General features: G+C 37.8%; 1 protein-coding gene across 1 annotated transcript in view; it reads left to right on the top strand.

The window, feature by feature from the left end:
* The window catches only part of LOC124646262 (T-box transcription factor TBX20-like), a 64,573-nt gene that overhangs the window by 29,959 nt on the left and 11,877 nt on the right, over positions 1 to 22,737 (top strand). Inside the window, exon 4 of the mRNA XM_047186377.1 lies at positions 6,959 to 7,232. Coding sequence (XP_047042333.1) covers positions 6,959 to 7,232 — 274 coding nt within the window. The remainder of the gene's footprint in view (positions 1 to 6,958; positions 7,233 to 22,737) is intronic.

Here is a 22,737-nt window from a genome sequence, read left to right as displayed (position 1 = left end):
TTGACAAACTATTTCACCAGGAATTGAGGTTTTTTATATCTTTAACATTTACAGATGTCGTTAAAACCTTCAAATTATTATTAAAAGCTAGCTTTGCTGCACGCTGTTTTGAGAAACTACTCCTTCATAATACAGTTTTGTTTGTAGAACAAAGTAAGTAGTTACTTAAGAACAACCACCAAAAAGACTTAATAACCTGAAGTTTAAAATCTTAATATTTAAACAAAACGCCCCTAAGCTTAAGAAATAAAATTCAATACAATCGGTTACAAACTTGGTGTTAACCAACCCTTAATTCACATTTTTCCTTCAAAACCAAATTTGGTTGTTTGTGGTTAAATTTAGGGGTTCTTTAATAATAAAATAACGCGTTACCAGCTGACCGGCCTACGTGGTAATAAAACTTTAATGTGGTATCTTAAATCATTGCATACGTGTACTTTAGCACCTTGCAATTTCGTGAAATACAGTAATGGCCTATGCATGTATATTGTTCACAAGCCTTCGGTCCATATTTATTAAAAAAATCAAATTATTAATGTATTTTAATTTCATTATGAATTTAGGATAAGTAGGCAATAAAATATTTCAATGTCATTAATCTATTTCATATTTCCTATTCATATTTTAATGTGGTGCTAAATGCGGGATATTTAAACCCAGCGTGAACTGATTTACACAAATAACTCCAGTTTAGTCAAGAATTTCACGCTTCCACTTAATGCTTTGTTACTTATTGTAAATTATCGTGTGTTAAACAATAAAACATTTCTCGCATAACTACAATCTGGACGCAAAAACAAAGAAGAATTTTTAATTAGCAAAGCGTTTCCCTGTAGTGAGGCGCCCCGCGGCGCGGCTACTTTATACACATTGCTTTGAGGTCGTTAACAAAACGTCACTTTTCACAATATTTATGTCTCCATTATTTTTCATGTATAACGACATCGTAAAGTTAAACCTTCCAGACGAAACTTTCTTAATCTGTCGATATCTATACTTAGATCATTGTTACTTTAGTATGATCACTGTCGCACACTCTCACGTTCTATATTTGTAAAAACTTGAAGAACACTTAAAACTATTTAATACTATCTTTAGAAATCATCATATCGAGACACATAAAATGTGAGAAAATAAATCCGTCGTAGAGATATTAACCGATTGGTAGCCAACAAAAGAAAGACATAAACCGAGATCGTATGACCAGATAAATATACTTGAGGGCCCTCCCAACACTTTACAAAAGTAACAAAATGAGAGTTCCATTTCGCACGATTACCCGGGAGACGACAAAACATGTCAAGTGTCAATTTGTATAATTTACACAGGAATTAAAATGGCGGTTTGACAGATGACAGTTCGCGTGGCTCTCTCACTGTCGGTGGCGAAGCTCGGAGCTGGCGTTCTAACCTGTTGAGTTCTTCCATTTTATTTTTTTATTCATTTTCACACGAGGTTTTCTGTAGTAACAGGATATTTTGTTTTGAATAGCGAGATTAGCCGCTCGGGCGACGCGTGGCGGCGACGACGCGACGTAACGAGACGCGTAAGCGACAGGCAGCTGACACGCGCCACGCGACTACACGCACTACATACGTCTAATGTTAATACACTATTTGCTGATAGGTTTCCTATTACCGAACACTTTCCTTCTAGTAAAGTAATTATTTTTTTGCACGATCAGGAGTTCACGATGAAAAATTATATTAATAGTACAATTATTATAATTATAAAAAAAATATTTGTGGGGCACTTTCTTATTTTTATACCATTATTTTTTTTTATAATATGGGACTTTTATAGGAAGGATATGGCGTAATTGCAGTATTAATGAACGGGAATATGTATAAATTGAAAGTTGTAATAAACATATAAAGCAGCGGTGTCGATGACCCACGTTGCGTGCGAACGCGCTCTGTATGAGTGGATGACATTTCATGAAAACCAGTCATGTTTCTATTCAACTCATAAATACATAGGTACACACATCTAACAACTTATTGTAAATGATTAGATATTGGATAGATATAAATTACCTACGCAATGCCTTCGCCGTTTCTAAATACGATCTATTAGATATTCGTAACTTGTTCGATGCTAGCATTCATGTCTTATTAATAGTTTACTTGATTGAATATGACGTTTATAAATGGTGCGGTATATTTCAATATTATCTAATTTCCAACAAAGCTGATTGTTTAGTGTGTTAGGCCTTTATTACATTTTGCTATGCAATGCAAATGTGATTGCGAATTTGAGCACAGTTGTTGTAAACGTTGGCCTTATTAATGTTGCATCTTTAAATAGAATTACCTAACTGAATTACGGTATCTTTATCTGGAAACATGTTAGGCAATTAGCAGAAAATAGGGATGACTTTTTTAATAACCTGTAGGGTCGGAAACTACATTTCTTCAACTTGCACTGAGTATATCTAAGTATTTGACAGGTTTCAAGTATGTTATGTAAGATATGCAACACAAAGAAAAAAAGAGGAAAAATTCTTTTTAGTTGCTAAAACAAGAATAAAACTGGATAATTCCTTGTTACAGCGAAATTCTAAGAATGTTACAAAATGTCACTCAATGAACATTTTTTCCTCAAGAACAGCCGTTAAGATAACCCAAACTGAGTGTGAAGACTCATAACTAGTGATAATTTCAAAGTTTGTGTTATAGTGATCTTATCGGGCTTAATGATACCACCCATTGATTCACATACGACATGTTGTGGTACATACAGCCTTATGATCGGTGTATAACGGAACCATACACTTCTATAATATGAAAGAAATGTTATCGCGATGCCACGGAAACGTGATATTTGATCGGAATGCCCATACTCAGTGTTGTTTAAATTTAAATACATAGTTATTTGTGGAAGAATTTCCTGTATTTAATTATAAGTTAAATATTTGCTGGTTATTGTTTGCGCTCAGGCGATGGCGGAGTTAATTGCTATCTTAATATCTAGGTATTCTTCGGTAGGTATGCTATAATAAAATTGTATCAGAATGTTGACGCGAACTCACGCAAACGCACTTTCTCCCTTCTTTATTGTTATTTCGTAGCTATAAGTTTTACTTTTGAAGTTTCATAAAGAATGAAGATTTATCGACATCATTGAATTGTGAAACATGCGTAATCCAATATTTTTGTGTTTCTCTGGTCGTATTAAGTTCACACTATTGCTTAATTATTTTTCTATGCGAACAAAAACCGATAGACATTAGTTTTCTATTTGTAATATCTAACTTGGCGATAGTGAAAGTGGATCAATAGCCATATGGTAGAATAACATATTTTTGGTAATTTAATAACTTGACAGATATTTAAATGTCATATTTGAATATTATTGATTTAGCATATGATAAAACGGAGTATATGTTATTTTTTAAACCACGTATTGTATTTCAACAAAATTATAATAAAAATTCTTCGAAATAATAGAGTTATTTAGTTTTACTGTAGTTTATTTGTAGTGTTTTATAACTCCTGGAATCAGCAGCAATAATGTAATTTATGTGGCGTTAAATGAGACACGTGGTCTCTTAATAGCAAAAAAGCAAATTAGCCCTTACCTTATAAAGGATAATAGGTTTATCGAAGGAATTTGCCATCTTATTGGTGCCTATTGACCATGTGGTAACAATAACATTAAGTTTTTTTTTTCATAATGTTTGATACTAAGGAGAAACAGAACTTAAAAATACTAGTGTTGAGTCGTTACTTTGATATTATACATTATAGATGAAAGAGTAATTAAACCCCCACATGAGACTGTTTCAGAAAAAGCCAAATATGAAAATAGTTAACATTTGTGTACAAAGATAATTCAAGTTAAATAAGTGTCCATTCCAATGGCCACGCAATGCGTGGAACAAACATATTAATATTAAATGACAGTTGACAATTAATACCACAGACTTATTACAAGAATGCTACCATAAACAATAAAAATTGTATTTATTTACTCGACAATTATACTAAAGGTCACACTCAAATAATAAATTACGTAATAATCTGGTTATCTGGTGTATAGGTATAGTTTGTAATCATATCTAATAACATGGTGTCTTTGCTTACAACTCAATTATCTCCTGTGTAGGTTAATCGGTAATGGATGTGTACAAATGACTATCCTCAAGTGATGCATATTCATAGAGTCGATGTTTGACCTATGTAGAACATCTGGTGGATCGAATTATGCACATTTTTTTATCATTACTATCTACTTAAGATAGTAACTTGATATTGAGGATTGAGATTGAGGACATTGAGCCATCAAAAAAATATACATGATATATGAAAAAACGAGATACATTATTAAATAAGGCATAACATAAGATTGGAAAGAGACTACTGTGTCAGAAAAATAGAGGGATAGCGAGCATTTCATGAAGGGTGGAGTGAAGTCGTGGCAGCCACTATGGTATTGAGTACAATATTCAAGAAAAAAACTCCTTGCTTATACGAATACATTTGTCAACCGTACACAATACATACCATTGTGTTAAACCCACTTTCAGTTTCCAAACAAACAATAACGGCAGAAGTTCAGAATGGGGACATATTCGCGCCTCGCTCCGGATGTGGTCTCCTATAATTGTTGCCCTCGATCAACTGAAATTAGGCTTCTTTCATGCATACCTTGTCATACTCTGCGGTTTCTTACCACAAAACATACAAAAATACCAGCCATTTAAATAAAATAATTCAGATATTTTAAATATAATGTGTATCTGTTATATAATTCGTGAACCAGTTTTTCTTTATATTCTACGTCATGTATGGCATATGATTCTGGCAATTAAAATTTTATGCGTTTGACTGTGGGTAATGAATTCAAACAGCCACCAGTCGACACGGAATATTCATTAATACCTATCAGATCATATACGCCATATAATGTGGGAAAACCAATAATTCCCACGTCTAATACTAAACCATTATTAATGTACAGTATCCTGCGCATATTCTACGGTATTCTAGTAAAACTTGTATATCTATTGGCGCGATGATCTAACTGCTATTTATGTATTTACATTCGCAGTAATTGTGTTAAAAGTTCTCGCATTTGTCTGTACACATACATTCAATTGGGTATTTTGTTAAGCTTATCCGAGGGCATCGCGGCTCGACGTTTATTAATGAATTATGTAAATGCGAGAGACCGACGGTCCGCCGACGATTCTACCAACTTTATTACTCGCGAAATGCGCCATTAATATAGATCGTTACCTCGGTTTCTGCAGTCCCCTTTAATTGTTAGATTACTTTGCCTACCTTATTAATATCTTGAACCGTTACGTCATGTGTTCTTTATGTTCAAGCTTTAGTACAGTAATAGCCGATAAGAATTCTAACACATTTGCGAACATTGTATGTCTTAGTAATTGCTGCTTACTGCTTGCAGCAACATATTACAAGACATTAACAAGTTGTACCTAATTATGAATTGAAAGGTCACAAGAACACTGAAGGTTAAGTCCTCATCGAAGAATGCTGTAAACAATACCTTACGGGTTGGTTATAAGTTCCATAACTGAGCGAATGAATAAATTGAAGTAGGTTACTCAGGTTATTACATGCCTTTCATAACTCAACCAATATGAAAACAGTGGTATTCAGAAGATACTTAACTCTTTCAATTTGTCGTCTGTTTTTTAAGAACCTGTGATAGAGCCTCAGAGCTCTTTGTCAATTTAATTAATTAAAACTACAACAAAGGAAAATGCTGATTACGTGCTATTTTGTAAACGTGTAGGAAATATGAAAAAAAGACAAACTTGTTGCAGTGTTAATAGTCGAGACGTCGTCAATTAAAGTGTAGTAGCAGCTGAAGGAAACAAAAACTCATTGACCCCGATTACTGTTTAAAATTATAAAGAGGTAAAAAATCGATTAGTATTGTAGTGCATGTGACGCAATTGGTGGTCGATCGATTGTTATCCGTGATGGATGCGGCTCATTACTCGCGCGCGCTGGGTGGCGCGCCCGCGTCTCCTAACGACGCGCGACTCCTCTCATTGTCAAACCTGACCGCAGATGCCATCGATATTATGACACTAACATTCCGAACACACCTCAATACCATTTATTTATGACCAACTTACCATCAACTCGAATACGATGCTCTGCCCCCAAGTTTTATCGGCTACTACTTATACTTCGTTATTTACACATCTCTAACACTTACCAAAAGCTGTGTTTTATGGCGGCTATTAATTCATTCTCTAACTCCAAGAGTTTACTGGTTTACTGCTCGCATTCCACAAATTCCTATCACCAATAACGAATACAACTTTTTTTTCTACGCACCCATCATGGTTGACAGGCAAATTGTTAGTTGACGGTTATGTAATCTGACAGGCCCCTGACTTCTTGTTTAAGCATCGAAATTACAAAAGTGCCGTTTAAATTTTATAAAAAATATTATAAGAAAGTCTACATCATAAATAAAGGATGTTGAGATGTTATCGGACGCTGGCCGGCAGGAAGCGCTTCAGCCCATTTAGGGGTGCATTAAAATCGAATACATCATATTTGTTTGATTTCCTAGTTCGCGTTTCACCCTGTAATTATACAAGTCACCGTCCGTGGCCGGATCTCTGGTGGTTTTTGTGAAGATGCATTAATCATCTTTTTTTATTGCGAGCATGTGTTTTGGTCTCGTAAAACACTTTCGGGGATTATAAGCTTTTTGTATTCGTAATGTCTAATTTAGTTTTCGGTCGGTTCTTATGAGGTCATTAGCGCGGTGAGGTCCGTTTCGTCATCCCCTTCGGAAATTTATAGTTGAAAGTTGAGTTTTAATGTCCTTATAATTTGTGACGATATGAATAAAAGTTCTTCAGAAATGTTTAGAATTTTACGACTCGCATAAAATTAACTTTAAGTAATTTTAAATGTTCGTGCTTAAGTGTAATGATTTTATCTTGTTTTGTCCATGTTAGACGCATGTTCCCGACGGTGCGCGTGTCGTTCGCGGGGTGCCGCGGCGACGCGCGCTACGCCGTGCTGCTGGACGTGGTGCCAGTGGACGGCAAGCGCTACCGCTACGCCTACCACCGCTCCTCGTGGCTCGTGGCTGGCAAGGCGGACCCGCCCGCACCCGCGCGCCTCTACCCGCACCCCGACTCGCCCTTCTCCGGCGACCAGCTGCGCAAGCAGGTCGTCTCCTTCGAGAAGGTCAAGCTCACCAACAACGAGATGGACAAGAACGGACAGGTGAGCTCCTACTATACAGATGTCAGATGTCACTAAATAATTATTACGTCAGAATGTTTCTTTAATCAAACCGATAGACAAATAGAGACGCGGCTCTATTAGAAATTAGTGATTGATGATGTGTGTGGCGTGTGGTAACTGTTTCTGATTATAATCATAATTTGATTCAATAGCTTGTTAGAGTCGTAAGTTATAAACAACAAAGTGTAAGGTATCGGTTTCGAGGAGAGCAGCGCGGAGGTAGTTGCTAACAACAAGGTGATAAAGCGGCCGAGCCTGAATGAGCTATAAAGTGTTGACGTAAAACGGTTGATTTACGTGCGGCCCGGGTGTCGCCGCCGGCCACTCGCGCCTGCGACCAGTGTGTGAACTATCTAAATGTTTCACAAGTTAAATAAGTACATTCATGTAATTCTAATTACACAAATCGTGTCTTCGACACTACTATTTTAACTGTAGAGTGCGAGTCGACTCGGTTCTGCTCCAGAAAGTAGCTAATGGCTGGAAGTGTTATTACTTGACGGCACTACGGGTTAGCCGAGTGCGTGCGCCACTGCAAATCGAGGTTTATAAATTATCCGTCAACATTTAATTATACGCTGGCCACCTTTGCAATTCAATGTAAAGATGGCTTTTACGATATGTTCGTTCAAATTGTATGAGTAGGTACTTAAATAATTCGGTAAGATTTAATTATATACGAAATCAGAATGATTGATGTCAATGATTCATTCATTAAGATATGCATATTTTTTACAAATGGAATATAATAAAAGAAGTAAACAAAACAAACAGGAGCCGATAAATGCTTCCTACATTTCACACATCCTTTGAGATGGCGTCGTGACACGTGGACCACTTCCCTGTGCGTGCGGCAATTTATAGAATTGCTTGCGAAATTGTTGTGTGTGCGACACCTCGGGCGGCAGGCGTCGTCGGGGAGAGTGTAATGAGTGCGTTGCTGGCAACAAATTAGTCGCACATGTCGTGGCGCGTCAGCCGGCACCTCACGGCTACTTACCTCCGCGGCGCAGGTGCGGCTGGCGCAGGCAAATGTCACGACGGCACTGCACCAGCATATCCTGAGCCGCGCTCACCCGCTGCGCAATACAAACCAGAGATCTCTCTTACTAGCCGCTATATTTACTTAACATAGGTTAATCAGCAATATGACAGTTATGAAGAGTACGATAGCACGCCGATACTATCGCGATTGTAAATTGATTTCAACTGATGAGAGTGAACTTTAAATTAGTTGTTTGTTATTGTCATAGTTTTATCGTTTTATGTAGATCGTGTTATGAATAAGTTAGACTTGTTACGAGTTTGTATCTTGTAAATGTAATTGTATAAAACAAACAAGCAGGTGGTTAAAGAACTTTATGCTTTTTTAAATTATCAACTTTATATTTGTGATGTTAAAAAGAATGGCTTAAGATTTGAGATATACTACATGCACGTGGCAAGAAAATTGTGCCCTGTGTACACCACCAAACAGGCAACTTTTGGTTTCTGAACAACTTTTTTAGGTTTTTCGTTTATTTTCTTGAACTGTAGAGTTGTATATAATTGAACAATGCTAGGTTACGTTACGCACTCGAAGTATATTGTGCGAGGGCGCCGGAACGGAACCGGGGGCGTGGCTATATGATGGATGGACCCGGCTCTCACCAAAACACACCTAATTGGCTTTCCCATAGAAGACCGATGGCAATCGCGCGCGTATCGTGAACTTATTTAATTAAACAAATTCTTTTAATATACATAATGCTATTGTATAGGCAAAGTAGCGACTGCAAGGCTGTAAACAAAATTTTTTGGGTTTCCAAACAGCTAATATAAGAATTTGAAGCAATAATAACCTCAAATTCTGTCTCTAGGTTAGTTAACTAAACTGTTCTTGCAAAGATAACTTATTCAACTCTTATTTTCTATTAAACCTAAAGTTAAAAATGAAGAATAAAGTGTAAAATAATTTACCGAAGCGGAAGACTTCATAAATGGCTTTGCACACGTCATTCGTGAAGTCTGATGCATAATTAAGAATATTTATGTCGTTAATAACAATATATTAAGTTGCTTAAAATGTTATTAGATTAGGTACCAACCAGCTACCGGCATTACACCGAACAAAATTTTTCCTTCAATAAATCTAAACTTATTTTTATTCCGGTTCAAGAAACAGCTAAATACACGAAAGTATTTATAAATAAAACTTCTAATTAGCAATATATTATCAGGAACGGAACTGGAATTGGTGAGTCGTTAACATCGGTAACAAAGTATTGGCCACGCAACTCGACACGGCCGTTCGTGCCCACCCGCCTAATTGTGAAACAAAACTCCATGGAACCGACGAATTAATCATCAGCGCGCCACTTAACTGACGAGTAGGTACCTCGACATAATATAATAAATGCTGCATTCACGACACTAGCCATTGTAACCCTGAAATGCCGACTTCTGTCCACTTGCGTGTATTACGTACAGTTGTATGTTATTTTTCTTTTCTCCAAGGACCTCTCCGTCATGAAAAATTTGTGTTCTTTTACACCTTTTTATAGACAAAGGTAATGTTACGTTCACTATTTCTACATTGTACATAAAGAACGAAAACACTGTCTCTAATTTTATAACACAGCATTTAAACTCGAATAAACTAATATTAAACCAACACGAAAACGTTAAAAGCAAGTTTAAAGTGAATTTCAAAATCCGTTCATAAAGTAGGAGAGACCTTTGTGAATGTTTGTGGGGTTTATTTAAAAGCTCGGTATAATCGTGTGTCGGAATGAGGTCAGATTATTAGAATTCATGAGAACGGTCACACGAAAGCGTGGCGGCTGCGGCGAGCGGCGATGACGGATCGCGATTGTACGCGCGCGAGCTCGCCCGAGCCGATATGCCTCCGGTCACAAAGACCTCCCAACGACACTGGCGTGTTAAATCCCTAAATCTTGATGTAATATATTTTACTTTCTCATAGTTGTGTGTATTTATCTTATATGAATGAGCAGCTTTATTCTATTTTATTAAATATTTTTAAAAACATCTCTCTACATTTTTTTTCTTCTTTGAGTGAGCTTGTAGTCTAGTGAAGAATACAAAATATTAATAGCACTATGAAGTCAACTTTGTCAATTACCATATTAAAAATTCCAACACATTTATTACAGCAATAATGAAAACAAGTTCAGTAGCTGACGAGTAATAAATATTACAAAAGCCATTTATAATGATCTAACACCTCTATTTCAGCTGTAAACTTGTGACCGTAATGAAAATGCAAATATTTTCGATATCTGGACAATAAAAAAGAATTATAACTTGAATGTAACAAATTGCTGTTACGAAATGGTAATAACAGGTTGAGGTGTCGCGTAGGAATTAATTTTAGTAATAAACAGCATGTAAACCAGCACTAGTTACGCACTTCCCTCCTTCGTAAACGAAAGTGCATCAAGGAAAGTCGTAATACCGCTCGATGCTATGAAATATATCTATTGTCGACTATGAAGATAGATTGCTGAGGCACATCATAAAAACCAGTTCTCCGGTTATACATAGGTAGTTGTTATTCGCGGGAAAGTAAACATTTGAGTGATAGCCGTGATACGGTAGATAAGCTTTTTAATTTATATTTTTACCAAAAAGAAAATTAATAATGTTTTAAAAATATGTTTTGTGTACAGTAATGATAAGCATTCAAGGTTAATAGTAGGAAACGAAGGTATAATTAATGAAAATATGTAAATTATTGGTTCAGTTCGTGGTCCAACACTAAACACGAGTCGTGATGATTAATGAACTGCTTTTTGGTCGTTTACTTAAATAATGAGATTACAAGTTTATGTTTCACAACTTTAGGAAATCAATAAATAGTTTATGGGCCTTCTAAAATTGTTTACCAAAGAACGATTTTCAATAAGTGAAACTAGATATTCTGTGAGTATAGAAATTCCTCAAATTATAAAATCTTTATAGCATAAGATAACAATGTCTATGCAATAAATAAGAAGCTTTTAATTTCATGCAAATTCGCGATAACTTTATGTTTTATGAGGTTCACAAATAAAACGGCTGCGTTGTTAAACTACAAACAACTTGCAAAATTACTGTTGATTGCATAAACATATTCATGATAATGTTTCATAATTTATTTATGACGTAATGAAACATGAAATGTTGTGCTTGCGAGGATTTAGTGACAAACTAATGCTGTATCAGTTGTCATTGTGAGCGCCCGCGGTGCCGGCGCATTCCGCCGGGACTCAGCCACGAGCCCCCGTCGGCTCAAACACCCAGTGCGCACTCCCTCGGCCCTAGGCTCACACATACTACACACATAATCACTACAATTTATTCCATCAACTCGGAATTATATCGTTAGGCCTTATTTATTTATGCAACGTTCGACTCAAGTAGGTCAAGCAATTATAATGCAGTTAAGATGTGTGCATAGCGGCGTTTATCTCCAACATTATACGCTTTTTCACGTAAATCGCGGTGATTAAGTTTGTGACGTCCATCGACAGCGGTGCTTTGTTTAACTTTCAGCTAGAGACAAGACAATAATGGCGGTCATTAGCCAAAAAGCCGATGTCATTAACAGGGTTGTCCGTTGGCGCTGTGCTACGTGTGCGAGCCAGGGCTGCCGGACAGCGGCTCGGACGCGTATCGCACCGATATCCGCGAAATACTTTCATTAATAATCCCCATTTAATTTATAGCGGCATCCGAGCCGTTGTATGAATATACAAGCCAATAAAATTTAATAAAACGCTCACCACGCCGGCCGACCGCTCGTCTTAATGAACAACGACAAACATCAATTCTCGACGATCATTTGCGTTTTTTAATTACTGTGGATATTTTCACGTCGTTAACGTATTTTGAAATAAGGCGATTATAAAACAAACAAGCTAGACAGGTGACTCGAGTAGGTAGTGAATATTGAGTTTAGGTGTAATATAAATTAATAAGTTATTCGGCGTCGGCGGGACTCCTGCGGCGCGCGCGGGCTCGCTCGTAGCGCGCGTACCTTACGCCGGTAATTATTATACACCTTGGGCCCACTAACCGTCCCCGCGCCCGCACTCACTCGTTAAACAGTGCGACTAATTTTACTATAACTAATATTAATATTTTAATCTTCCTCATCTACATACAAGTGGTATTTCGTAATGTTCCTAATTAAACACATCATAATTATGCATAAGCTGTAAACTGGGTAGCAACATACCGTTGTGTAGCTACACATACAAGTTAGAAATACCAGCGCCCTTCCGAAGTAATAAATATATCAACGCGCTTATCATCTTATGACATCTAACGGCATGGACGGGCAATACAATCGTACTCATAAAACTTTCATAATGTAAGTGACACTGACATAACTATCAATTTTATAGATAAACCGTATAAATCCACTTCTTTGTAAAACGGCAGGTCTATCTGTCAAATGTTGAAGGGTCTATGGTTAGATTTAGGCGTTGTAGGGCTGATTCAAAAGATGATAAGTCTTGTACTTGTTAATACTAGATAGAGCGTAAATAGACGCTTATCACGCGTTCGACTAATTGAGGATCGTATTCAGGTGACTGAAAAAGTGGAACATCTTTGTCGTAAAAATAGAACTACTAATTGACTAACAGCATTTGTATTTCAATTAATACTTACTTATGTTGGCTTCAAGATAGCAATGATAAAAATTACTTATCTATATAATAATTTTAACAAGACCAATTAGAAAGAGCATGGTTGCTATAAAGTTCAGATGTGTTTCCGTAATTATAATTCCTTGTTTATGAAAACATGTGGAGCTACCTGATTGCATCCAATTACTGGCTGAGTGGGAGCTTTCATTGTTTCTGCTCACATGCAATTAGCGAGAGGAATCGACTTCGCTTGGGGTTTGATGGCTCCCGTTTAGTAGGAACGAAAAAAAAGGGTTTGCCGCACCTTAACCGGATAATCGCCCTCATAAGTAAAAAGGAGATTTTATATATCTTTATTAAATGTTTCCAAAAGTTGGTCTTATTACTGAATACTAAGAGAAAGGGTTTACTTTGAAGTATTTTACGTCCAATCACGAAACAATCGTGTGAAAAAAGTTGTCTTAACAACCATACCTAGTGTAGGAACTGGTTAAATAATTGAGATAACATTACAATCTGTAGGTACACGCTACATTGTTTGCTACGTTTACTTAAGGCTCTCACTGTTAAGCAAGGCTTTGATTGCATTGGAAAAAAATAAACAATTCTCCATCTTTTCAACAAAGCTGAAAATACTGAAAACAAACGAATATCAATGAAATGATTATACTTGCAAAGTCGAAACTCCGCTGCGCACAGTTAATTTTAAGGGTAAACTCAAAGTCAATTGCTTCCCCGCTCGTATTAATTTCAACTTCCAACGTACCCATCATTGGGGCACAAAGTTAACTCAAATATAAGTTAACGGTAGTTAAATATACTTTGTGGTGATGTTAACTGAGAGTATCATGAATTATTTTTATGTCATAATAAGGGCAATTGGAATAAAGAGTGGGTGTAGCCGAGACGCCGGAAGCGGTCGCCACCGCCGCGGGCTTCGAACAGCCCACAACAAATTTGCACTGGGATTATTCTTGCCAAACGACGGAATTATAAGCTATAAAATCGTTATATTACAATCGGTAAAACGCCGAAACTTTTGTGCAAAGAAATTCAAGTTATACCAACATTGCAATACGACATTATGGCTAAATATTGAAGCCTATCTGTTTCTTACATTTAGCGAACTAAAAGAAAATTGATATGATTTAATTTCGGACAGATAAGTGATTTACTATAAAAGAAAGCTGATTCTGTATAGGTAGTCGTGAAATAGTTTTGTATCGGTACTGGTGAAACCACAGCAAGCACCCGGTAGGCTAGAAAACCGTTACCTATAATCGGTTATTTGCACTGAAAACTTACGTTAACTACACTCCGGTAACATTAAAATAAGGAATAAAATTTTGTACACAAAGATTTACAACTAATATACTTTAACAACACATATATTTTAAGCTGTAATTATATAATAAATAATTTTCTGTTTTACTGTGACGTTTTTATGTTAGGAGGTTTCGTTGTCAATATTTAAGCCTATTATGGTACCAGTCGGTACGCTAAGTATCCCAGTTTGGTTATGATGGGTGTTGCTAATGTATTGTAGAATTCCTAAAAGAAACAGGCCTATGTTCAGTGTTTTAGTGATAGGAAATATGCTTTATGCCCATCAATTTGTCCGGGACCTGACTCAGGCGAGTTTGGTAATTTCATGGCGTTATTCATTGTTCTATGGTGTGTTTGACTTATTCCATATTGTGTGTGCTAGTACGCAGGTTTATGAGCCTGCCTGTTCCCCTGTTCCATCTTACTCATCCCTCGTACCTGAAGTAACTAACAACCAATTTTATGAACGCACAGAGAAACACTTCGTCTTGTAACTCGTTACTTAAGCTTAATATATGAATGAATTATGATGCTTACATTTCTATGCAATGTATTATTCTGTGTACTTTACATTTTTACTGCGTTACTGGTTGACGATGAGGCATTGTTCACTTGGATGGACTTAAACTTGGATTCTGCTTTGACAGTTAATCATACCATTTTGTAGGTGCTTTATGAACTTTCACGGGAATGTAAAATAAACATGTGTTTGGTGACCATAATTTAGTACTAGTCATATGATGGAATGTTGTCTCCAGCAAGGGACAGGTTGTCCCACGTATTGTATGCAAATGGGAGCGGCGCCACCGCGCAGCAGCTCATTTGGCAGAGTTATGGCGCGTCAGACGTCGGCGACACGCGTCACCGATAGCACGCGCGTATTAATCACGCGCCGTAACGACGACTGCAAGAAGCCTCCTCATGACGCGAGAGCAGCCTCGCAGGGGGCGCGCACACCGACATAACATTTCTCACTTCAATTTGTAGTCTTATTTGTTTTTCTGTTTCCATCGTCTCACTTCATTTCAATCGGAGGTCGTTTTTTAATATAACTTTTATATTTTTTTCATTCCGAGGTGACGTTTATCGTGACTCCCCGGGTGACGGCGACGCGACGCGCCTCTCTAGTTAAATGACGATTTACCAGTTTTTCATTGGACTCCCGATGTCAGTCTCTTTACGAGCGAGTATTTTATTTGGAGATATTTTACTGCCACCGATGTTATGATGAACGTTTACGTACCTCTGAGTTATTTTAATGTTCCTTATGAATTTGTGAACTTGAGACGCTACGGCCAATAAAAGATGAAATTGATTAAGGTATAAAGTTTAAACATTATTGTAGGTATTTGTTTGATTTTGTATGCTTTTACGTTACGACAGAGTAATAAAATGTAAGCCTGTCTCATTATCCAGACGACAATACTTAATTGCACTGCATCATACAGTACTTTATATTACTTATTTGATGCTTATATTATAATATACCTACCATGCCATGGAACAAACGAAATATTTAATGTATATTACACTTGCCAAAGTCACACTAGGTATACATTTGCCGAGATAGGATATTATTCGTAAATCAGTTTGTCAGTTCCGTTCTAACAACGCAAGTAGATAGAACGTAGTATCTGCGTAGTATCTGCGTAGTCGTTCCCTACGAAATGAGTGGCGACTACGCGCTACGCATATTGGCGTAGTCGTTTCGTAGTCGCTACGCATATGGGTGTAGTCGACGCATATTTTTTTGGTTGAATGTTTTTATTTTTAATACACGCTTATTATTATTCCTAATATTTTATTTTTAAGCGGATAACCTACATTTTACAAAAGCAGCCTGAAAAACATCAGAAAATCGGTGAGCAAATAATATTAAAGTATTTACGAGAGTGGTGTCGATAATAAAACGGGTCCGATTGCTTTGCGAACACTAACTAATGCAAATGCAAAGAAATCCACTACTTTAGAGCAGCGGTTCCCGAATTCTTTTTGCTTCGGAACCCTTTTCGTTTCACCATTTTTCGGCGGAACCCTAGCTTAAGTAAGAAATAAACTAAAGACATAAATACACTTAGGTACGGCACTTGGCGTGTGGTAGCGCACCAAATGGTAATATGGTTAGAGACACATTCATTATACTCAGGCGTAGCATGGCTATCTGCCACACAGGCCAGAAAACAATTTAGCCGCCCTTGACTTTGTGTATTATGTGAATATTTTTCAGTTTGAAGACTGACAAAGTAAACACAAAAAGAAATAGATTGGGTTTATTCAGGTGCGAGGCGAGCGAGCGCGATTTTTTTTAACTAAAAGAAGAAGTTCCAAGTACCCGCTAGCATTGAAAGGGAGGCAGTGTTAGCTGGTATCGCGAGCGAAGCGAGCGCGAATTTTTTTTAGTTTAAGTACACCTACCCAAAATAAACAAAACCACTGTAAATTAATAAGGTCTCAAAAAGTACAATATCCACACAAAAAAGCAAATGCAAATGAATAAGAAGCAGCTAGCGAAGAAAGCGCTATTGCTTTTTCTGAACCAGAGGAATAAAAAATAAACTTCAAAGAAAACCTCGACGGAAAAGCGCGAAATTTTTTCGGTGTTGGATACTTGAGCAATTAAACGAACATAAAAGCATCACACGTTACATGGAGTCGCGAGCGAAGCGAGCGTGAAATTTTCTGATTCGCGGAGGTGCAAAAATTGGAAATAATGTCACACTTTGATCCATGGTAAAAATAGCCACTGGAAATACTCGTATGCCGTGTCATTTCACGTCCTGTCAAATGTTTGAAAACATATAATCCTGGCGATGAAATTAGCCTAAAAAATGCGGTGATTTTTGGCCGACTCGCTATCTACTTTTGCCGATTGCCGAAGACCTGGAGGTATTAAGTTAATCTACAATTTGTAAAAAACGGAATTAAATTATCTGCTGCCGTGGCCTTCCCCCGCCACTTGTCGCGAATGTACGAGACTTACACTCACGTGTGGTACCCACCTACATGGTGCCTAAATGGAATTTTGGAATGCAATATTTAAAACAATTTAATTAAAAATGAATATAAATTTAATATTGTCAAAAGTGAAGCGATTTACCATATGGAAATCTTGAATTTTCCACGGAACCCCTGAGGGCCTGTCACGGAACCTCAGGGTTCCGCGGAACCCCATTTGGGAACCGCTGCTTTAGAGGATCGTTACTCATCGCTTACCGGCGCTGTTGACTTAACCTCGACGACACACGGACAGTCGCGAGCTAAGCTCCTTCTTATTGGAATATCTTTATCAATTTTATGCTATTAGTTTTTTTTTTTAAGTAGTCATTTTATTTATAGTTTTGTGTAGTTTTTTGTTAGGAAAACATAATTCCAATACCCAATAAATCAAAGTACGAAGTATTGAACGTACAGTAGTAAATGTAACTACATACCTATGTCTCGGATTTTTATAACTTTATGATTTCTAGTAGGTACCGTACTGGGGGAGCTCCAGAAGCTTTTTAATGCCGTCCTGTTTGAAGGGAGAACTCCAGAGGCGTGGAGTAGGAGTGTTGTCGTCCTGTTCTTCAAAAAGGGAGACAAAACCCAGTTGAAGAACTATCGACCCATTTCCCTCCTAAGCCACGTCTATAAGCTGTTCTCAAGAGTGATCACGAACCGACTTGCGCGAAGACTCGACGAATTCCAACCACCGGAGCAGGCTGGGTTTCGGAGCGGATACGGCACCATAGACCACATCCACACAGTGCGGCAGATTATACAGAAGACCGAAGAGTATAATCAGCCCCTGTGTCTAGCATTTGTGGACTATGAGAAGGCCTTTGACTCGGTTGAAATCTGGTCTGTTCTGGAGTCCCTGCAGCGTTGTCAAGTAGATTGGCGATACATCCAAGTGATGAGATGTCTCTACGAAGCCGCTACAATGTCCGTCCAAGTACAAAATCAGCAAACAAGGCCCATACCGTTGCATCGAGGAGTGAGACAAGGGGATGTTATTTCCCCGAAACTGTTCACTAATGCAATGGAGGATATGTTCAAGACGCTGAACTGGAAAGGACGTGGCATCAACATCAATGGCGAACACATCTCTCACTTGCGATTTGCTGACGATATCGTCATCATGGCAGAAACGCTGCAGGACCTACAACAAATGCTGAACGACCTGGCTGAATCTTCTCTACGCATCGGCCTACGGATGAACTTGGACAAAACCAAGGTCATGTTCAATGAACATGTTCTACCGGAACCGATTGCGATACACGGTGCCGTTCTCGAAGTTGTTCGGAAATATGTATACCTCGGGCAGACATTGCAGTTAGGTAGAAACAACTTTGAGGACGAGGTGAATAGGAGAATTCAGTTGGGTTGGGCTGCATTTGGGAAGCTACGTCGAGTCCTAACATCGTCGATCCCACAGTGCCTAAAGACGAAAGTCTTCAATCAGTGCGTCCTACCTGTCATGACTTACGGAGCCGAAACGTGGACACTGACGGTACGGCTGGTCCACAAGTTTAAAGTCGCTCAGCGGGCTATGGAAAGGGCTATGCTTGGCATTTCTCTGAGGGATCGCATCAGAAATGAGGTAATCCGTCAGAGAACCAAGGTCATCGACATAGCCCACCGAATCAGCAAGCTGAAGTGGCAGTGGGCTGGCCATATTAGCCGAAGAACCGATAACCGTTGGGGTAAACGAGTTCTAGAGTGGAGACCACGCCTCGGCAAGCGTAGTGTAGGACGTCCTCAGGCACGGTGGAGTGATGACTTGCGCAAGACGGCTGGCAGGAGCTGGATGCGAGTAGCCGAAAATCGATCTCAGTGGCGTGCACTTGGAGAGGCCTATGTCCAGCAGTGGACTGCGATAGGCTGATGATGATGAGTAGGTATATAGTAACACCTTGAATATGTAATAGTTTGAACCTCTGCACGCATGCTTAGTGTTAATAATCGAGTAATATATTGCTCGAAGCTTGTAATGTTGGTATAGAGTTGAGCGCGCGAGTGTGCCGCCCACACGGCCTGCTCGATTCAATCTGTTGACATCTCATATTCAATGGACACGTGCTGTTTGTTTAAATAAATTCATTATTTAACCGCTGCCTCGGATGGACGCCATTTAAACCCTACTTTATGTCTAATACATACTAATGAGTAACGTTTATGAAGCAATAGACAAACGTCGCATTGTTTATAATGATTTTAATAACTTTATCTGTCCACTAGTGCTGTTTATTAGATAAATTATGAATAACTCAACGCTGTCTAATTCCTTTTCATAGGTTTTAATTATTTGAAATATAGCTCATTAGGTACCCTTAATTTATGGCTCGGGCATTATTGATTCATAAATGCAGGTGCTCGTTAGGTATCGGTTTTATTGCGTAGATAGGTATATCAATTTAAATAGCTAATGCCATACTACTGTAGAAATTTCCCGTGTCATGTTACCTTGGATATAATAAAGCAATATTTTGCATTTTGTGTCGGATATAAATATGTTTAATGTGTGTAACGGTAGCGGTTGATGGTGTCGGATTTATTTAGACAGAGCGCGTCGTTACGGGCTGTGTGAGCTGTGTCACGAGTGTTGGGAGTAAGGTACAAATGGGCCAATTTGTCGGCGCTCGGGCGTCGAGGCGAAAATCCGCCGTAATCCGCGGGCTCGCGCGCTAATCGAAATATCGACGCAGCCTTATTGACGAGTCGGCGGCCCGCGACCCGGCCGTCACCCGGAGCGCTAACACTCGACCCAAACATGTCTCAATTAAATTTAAATTAATTTGGATTATTTTAGTTTTAGACTGGATTTAGATAATGATGGCCAAAACTTTTATTCCGGTTTAATAATTAAGTTTATTAGGCAGTTACACCAAAAGAAAATTCAAACATAAGTAGTAATTTTTCATTGCAACTTTTTTCAAATTTGAGTAAAAAAAAGTACGTTATATTTTTTGTATTTAAACTTCCATATACATTATTTGATAATTCGTCGAACATTCAAATAGGACGCTACTAATGCTCATAGGTGCATAAACAAATATTTCCCTTCGTTCAATTTTCTTACACATTCAACGTCGAGAGACGAACACATCCAGCGCGACCGACGGTCCGCAGCCATCTGTCCCCCACCGTCGGCCATGTTCCGCTCCTCCCCACGACCCTCCCAACGCCTCCCACCGCAATTACAGCCAGTCGGCACTTTCGCCGCCACCGCAAACGTCATCTTATTCCTTACACGTTAAAGATTAATATCGTATGGCATGACAAGAGGGGAGCTGGGGTGGGTTGTTCCCGCCGCATCCCTTTAGATCGAGCCGTGTCGTCGCCTACGCCGTACGTGATGTCGTCGTGTCGTATACGTAATTATTGTAACGCCGCGTATCGGCAGCGCGAGTTCTATTGAATGCATACCTAATCTTTGGGTAGGTCCTTGTTAATATCTACGAATTAAGAAGCTAAAATATAAATTTATTTTAGGTACAAGTGATTCATATTCAAAAGATTAAGTATCTTAATTTAGTAGCCATTGTTTCACACCGTAGTATTTTATGTATTCGTGTGATGATCGAGATTTATTTACCTGTAAAAATTTATGCTTTTTGTATGTTTTCTTACGAATTTAGTTTTCAATAATTTTAGCAAAGTCGAATAATTAAATTGACGATCTGTTGAAATTGAAAGATATGAAGGCATTTTTTGAGAAGCTAAGTTGGACAAATTATTTCCGTAAAAAAACCTTTTTTTATTTATTCGACAGTTTAATTTACTTATTTATAGGTATAACATTAGAAAATATCTACGTACTTACTTACCTACCTAGAAATAAAAATACTTTTTAAAAGTTATTTAGCCTATCATAAAAATGTATAAAATTTAGCTAATGTGGTAATAGGTAGAGAAATGAGAATGTAGTATGTAGTATGAGAAATGTGGTAATAGGTAGCAAGACATATTTCATTGAAGGTATCACATCAATTAAAAATACAAAGTCATTAATAAAGTTTCGGGATCACAATCCAAAGCTCCCAATATAATTACAACACAAAGTGAATCCCATAGAAGGCGGGGCTCCATTCATTAGCCGCAGCTGATCACTGATGATGACCAGTAATGATCATCACCACGCCCACGGTCATCACATCACTGCCTTTCTAACACCTGATAGTGTTCTATTGATGACTTTGACGATGAACGATCTTTCTATCGATTCCTCACTCAAGTACACCACCTGTTAAGAAGTTCCACGTAGGTAGTAAAAAAATGATGAAATACGAATCTTTTGTTGAAATCTGATATGACCATCTAAAGTAGCATTATCATTGCCTTTGAGAGACCACAACTTACCTATTTAAGTTATTGTTTATTGTAGAGATTTTTTTGCACTCGAGCACCCCAGCTACCTAAGTTGCGATTGATACACTTAAACTTCTACTTACAGCAATAACTTATAGCAATTAGACAAGTTGGTAGATAAAATCAAACCAAGTCACTCTAAACAGAAACACAAGAAAACACTCACACATGCACATTTAGCTAATACAGTAATTATACGAATCATAAAGAAAGAACAGTCCTGTTATTAATCTAGCAACGAAATGATTCGGCGCCTTTGCCTCCACAATTAACACGATGCCGCAATAAAAATAACTAGGCAGTGAAATTAATTAATTTAGAGACTTTAATTATCTCATCAGGGCAGTAAAACTATGGGCAGTTCGCGTCGGCCTTATCGGCTCGTCACATCGGGACATCGGCCAATTAATTACGAAGCTAGCGTTATGAGAAATCACCGACATTGTTATTAGAATGGATAATGCTATGTTTACTAATTAACGTCTGAGTACATAGTTCGTGTGTAACTCGAATAAACCATACTAAGATGTACTGCAGTTTGATTCAAACGCAAGGATGTCTATCATTACAGAGAAATCAAGCTCACTTCGTTTGAATATTGGAACGTAATTTGAATTATTAGACTAGATACTACGGTCGATATTAAAATTAATAATTCTCTACGGCGTAAAATTAATTCCGAAAACTCGTTATTTCAATTACTGGCCTACTGTGACACGCCTGTCGCCTAGTCATTTAAGTAACTCGCTCGCTGTTGAATAGTTAGTAATTTATTAGAAAATCCAATGATAATGTGGTTTATTAATTTTACCTGGTTTTCTTAAACTCAACACATTAGCATTCAATTTTATGTTTATCAATTCTAGTTAGTTTCGCTTAACGTTTATCATTTCCTAAGTACATATATCGAAATACAGACCAGAGTTCGATACATGTAACCTTGCTAAGTAATCAAAAACATTATCTTCTAAGTAGCCCTTAGAACTGTTACACAATCTTCAGCTTCCATCTCATTCCACGCACGTCACAATCATCCTTCACACAAGGACATGGTGCATGGGATCGTTGTGAACACCTGGCCGCTGATGTATTACCTCCAACATTTACATATTTCGCACAACTTACAAACTTGCGCCGTTCTTATGACTGATTACCTGAAGAGCTTTTGTTCA

The sequence above is a fragment of the Helicoverpa zea genome, chromosome 3, assembly GCF_022581195.2.
Source record: "Helicoverpa zea isolate HzStark_Cry1AcR chromosome 3, ilHelZeax1.1, whole genome shotgun sequence".
Taxonomy (NCBI): Eukaryota; Metazoa; Arthropoda; class Insecta; order Lepidoptera; family Noctuidae; genus Helicoverpa; species Helicoverpa zea.
Note: the sequence above shows the minus strand (reverse complement) of the source record. Positions and strands in the feature narration are given on the sequence as shown.